This window comes from Trametes versicolor (genome assembly GCF_000271585.1).
Source record: "Trametes versicolor FP-101664 SS1 unplaced genomic scaffold TRAVEscaffold_173, whole genome shotgun sequence".
Lineage (NCBI taxonomy): Eukaryota > Fungi > Basidiomycota > Agaricomycetes > Polyporales > Polyporaceae > Trametes > Trametes versicolor.
In genome coordinates this window covers 1-2,676 of record NW_007360493.1, presented here as the reverse complement: position 1 = coordinate 2,676, position 2,676 = coordinate 1, and the positions used below count along the sequence as shown (strand labels likewise).

At 62.7% G+C, this 2,676-nt stretch overlaps 2 protein-coding genes across 2 annotated transcripts; both read left to right on the top strand.

Annotated features, from left to right (window-relative positions):
• Positions 1-271: 271 nt before the first annotated feature.
• Positions 272-1,003, top strand: TRAVEDRAFT_54784 (uncharacterized protein; the record flags this gene model as incomplete). The annotated part of the gene is made up of 2 exons (XM_008047721.1): positions 272-383; positions 441-1,003. The coding sequence occupies 2 exons, from the start codon at positions 272-274 to the stop codon at positions 1,001-1,003; spliced, it is 675 nt and encodes a 224-aa protein (XP_008045912.1).
• A 610-nt stretch (positions 1,004-1,613) lies between these two features.
• On the top strand, positions 1,614-2,522 carry TRAVEDRAFT_32635 (uncharacterized protein). The gene is made up of 2 exons (XM_008047720.1): positions 1,614-2,173; positions 2,234-2,522. Exon 1 carries the CDS (start codon positions 1,939-1,941, stop codon positions 2,149-2,151), a length of 213 nt encoding a protein of 70 aa, XP_008045911.1. The 5' UTR covers positions 1,614-1,938; the 3' UTR covers positions 2,152-2,173; positions 2,234-2,522.
• Positions 2,523-2,676: the final 154 nt, after the last annotated feature.

Sequence of the window (2,676 nt, the reverse complement as noted above, 5' to 3'; positions counted from 1 at the left end):
GTCATCCTGAAACTCGGGCTGACTTGCTTACAGAAAGTGGGCGGACACATCGGCTGCTGGGGAGAGGTATTCTACCTCGGAGCATGCTCCTTGCGCATCAACAAGATCTCTGTGGACAGCTCCCAATTCGCTTCGGCGCCGAGTCCTTTGCGGCGAGGGCGACTCCTTCAAAAATCGCTGCCATGTTTTGTAAATACGCTGTGAGCCCTCCCACTCCGCGTGCACATCCCCTTCCCTGCTCAACCTCCTGCGCTCAGACACCACTCGAAACATGCCACCTGTCCGAGGCCGCCTCCGCATCGGTGAGACCCTCGGGGACACCTACGAGAGCAACCACGGCCGCGAGAGAGGGTCGTTTCGTGATGTGCTCACCACAGGTCTCGGTACGTCGTGGTCCTCTTTCCTTGGCTCGAAGGCCACCGCTGATCGCCCTCGCGCAGTCGAGTTCACGCACGACACGTCCGCGACCATGCACTGGGCAGCGACACGCTTCCGCGACCGCGTCTTTGTCGGGCACCGCGCGAAGCTCATGGGCTGGCCCCCAGGCATCGAGTTCGCGAACATGAGCAACCTCAAGGACGCGCCAACGGCGAAGATCCGGACGCTGCTCGAGTTCTGGGAGAACGGGTGGATGTACTGGGCGGCGGCAACGCCCGGCGAGGTGCTCGCGGCGCAGGAGAGCGTGTACAACGCGCTGCCGGGCGCGCTGTTCCCGAACCCGGATGCGCCGGTGCCGCGCGCGCAGCGGAGCGACGTTGGGGCGCATCGTGCGCGTCCGGTCACGAACCCGGACAACCGCTGGCGGGTGCGCTTCCCCGACCGCCATGGGGCGAAGAGTGACCGGGTTGTCGGCGACGAGTGGCTCCTGGAGGAGGCGGGCGCGGGTGCAGTGGAGGACGGGCCGGAGGAGATCGAGGACACGGACGAGTGGGAGCGCGAGGCGTGGCGGACGCGCAGGCTGCCGAGCGGCGAGCTCGCGGACGACCTCATCGAGGAGTTCTAGAGCGTGGGTTTATCTGTTGAACGGCCGCGCTGGTTTCTATTCTACAACTCAAACTAATACACCTGGCTTTGCTTGTCTCCGTTCGGTCTGATCTAATGTGAGCGGCATCAACTCGGACTAGTAATGGTGTTCATGTACGAGCTCGAGCGAACATGCTGGCCTGAGCCTGAGTGTTGCGCACGTCGTGGTAATTCGCATAAGCGAGCGAGCATGAGGTCGAGCGGCCGTGCGAATTGGATGCACCACGGCCGGTGTTCCGCCCGTATATTATCTCGCTTGCTTGGACTAGACCGAGCATGATCAAGCCATAGATACAGCCAATTGAGCTTCCAGTTCCACAGCTCCCCTTGGAATGGATTTGGGGTGGATAGGAAGGCGGGGAGGCAGGGATACTGCCACCCTTCCTGCCCTTCCTCCCCATATTCATTCCATTGTCGGGGGGCAAGTATCAAGCGGCGGACGAGTTTAGAATTGTGAGCGCAGCAGCCGATGTCATCAGCGGGACACTCTCAAGCGGCTTAGACGGAGCTCTGAACGGCGATCTTTCCGTAAGCATGGCCGAGACCCTGGCGCTTTCACACTCATCCGCTCACTCGCCAAGATCTGTACTGACCGAGCATGTACACAGTATCTACATAGTCCCTTGCCTACCCATCCCGCCCTTCTCTCACCAAGTCTCCCCATCCAGGCCAACGTCCGAAGGATTGTCTGTAATGCAGGTAAGCAGAGGGCGACAGGGACGCCCACAATCCGAGGCAACGAGCCCGGGAGAAGCACTCGCTGCGGGAGCGCTGGGCGGAGCATCAGACAGGTCGGCTAGTTCCATCCGTGGACGCACCACCTGTTCCCTGGCCTGGACCGCAGATGCACGCATCACGGCGGCAGCGGGCGAACACCGTGCACACTCTGGCCTAGAGGGCGACCACTGTGGCGCCATGTATCGTCCCACCTCCATGTTCGCCCGTCCCCTCGTTTCCCCATCCATGCGCCGCGCCCACCAACCTGTCGAGCAAGCCCGCCGCATCCGGAACACGCTCGGGAGCGAGGACGTTGCACAGGAGCTCCGCGGCGCCGCAGAGGACGCGGCAAGGCGTCGCGTTGAGGGCCGCTGCGCCGTCGCGCCTAGAGCTCTCGCACGATCCGCCTGAGGAGCAGCAAGGGTCGCTGCAGCTGGGAGCACAGACGAGGTGAGCACGACGACATCTTCGGCGAACCCCAGATAAGACTCACCCTCGCCGTTCTGCTTCAGATGTTCCCTGCCGCGTCGCGCGAGCTCCAACACGTCACAGGCCGACAGCCACGTCGAATTGTCCCGGACCCTCCCAGCCGTTCAGCCCACGCACACACCGCGCACATCGAGGCTTTTGAGCCTAGTCGCCTCACCCGAAGTGCGCCTCGTCACGAGCACGCCACGGATGGAGGCTCGGCGAACAACACGTCGGCGGGTTGGGACGGGAAGGGCTCCGCAGAGCGCCAGAAAACGCTGCGACGCAGCGCGATGACGACCCTACGTTGTGCCTGGGGCTCTTGCCCGATCTACCCAGGGATCGGTGAGGTTTACTGCAATTGAGACGACATGACGAGGTGAGGACGACGACTTCTTCGCCGTGTTCCAGATGAGACTCACCCTCGCCGTCCTGCTTCAGATATTCCCTGCCGCGCGACGCGAGCTC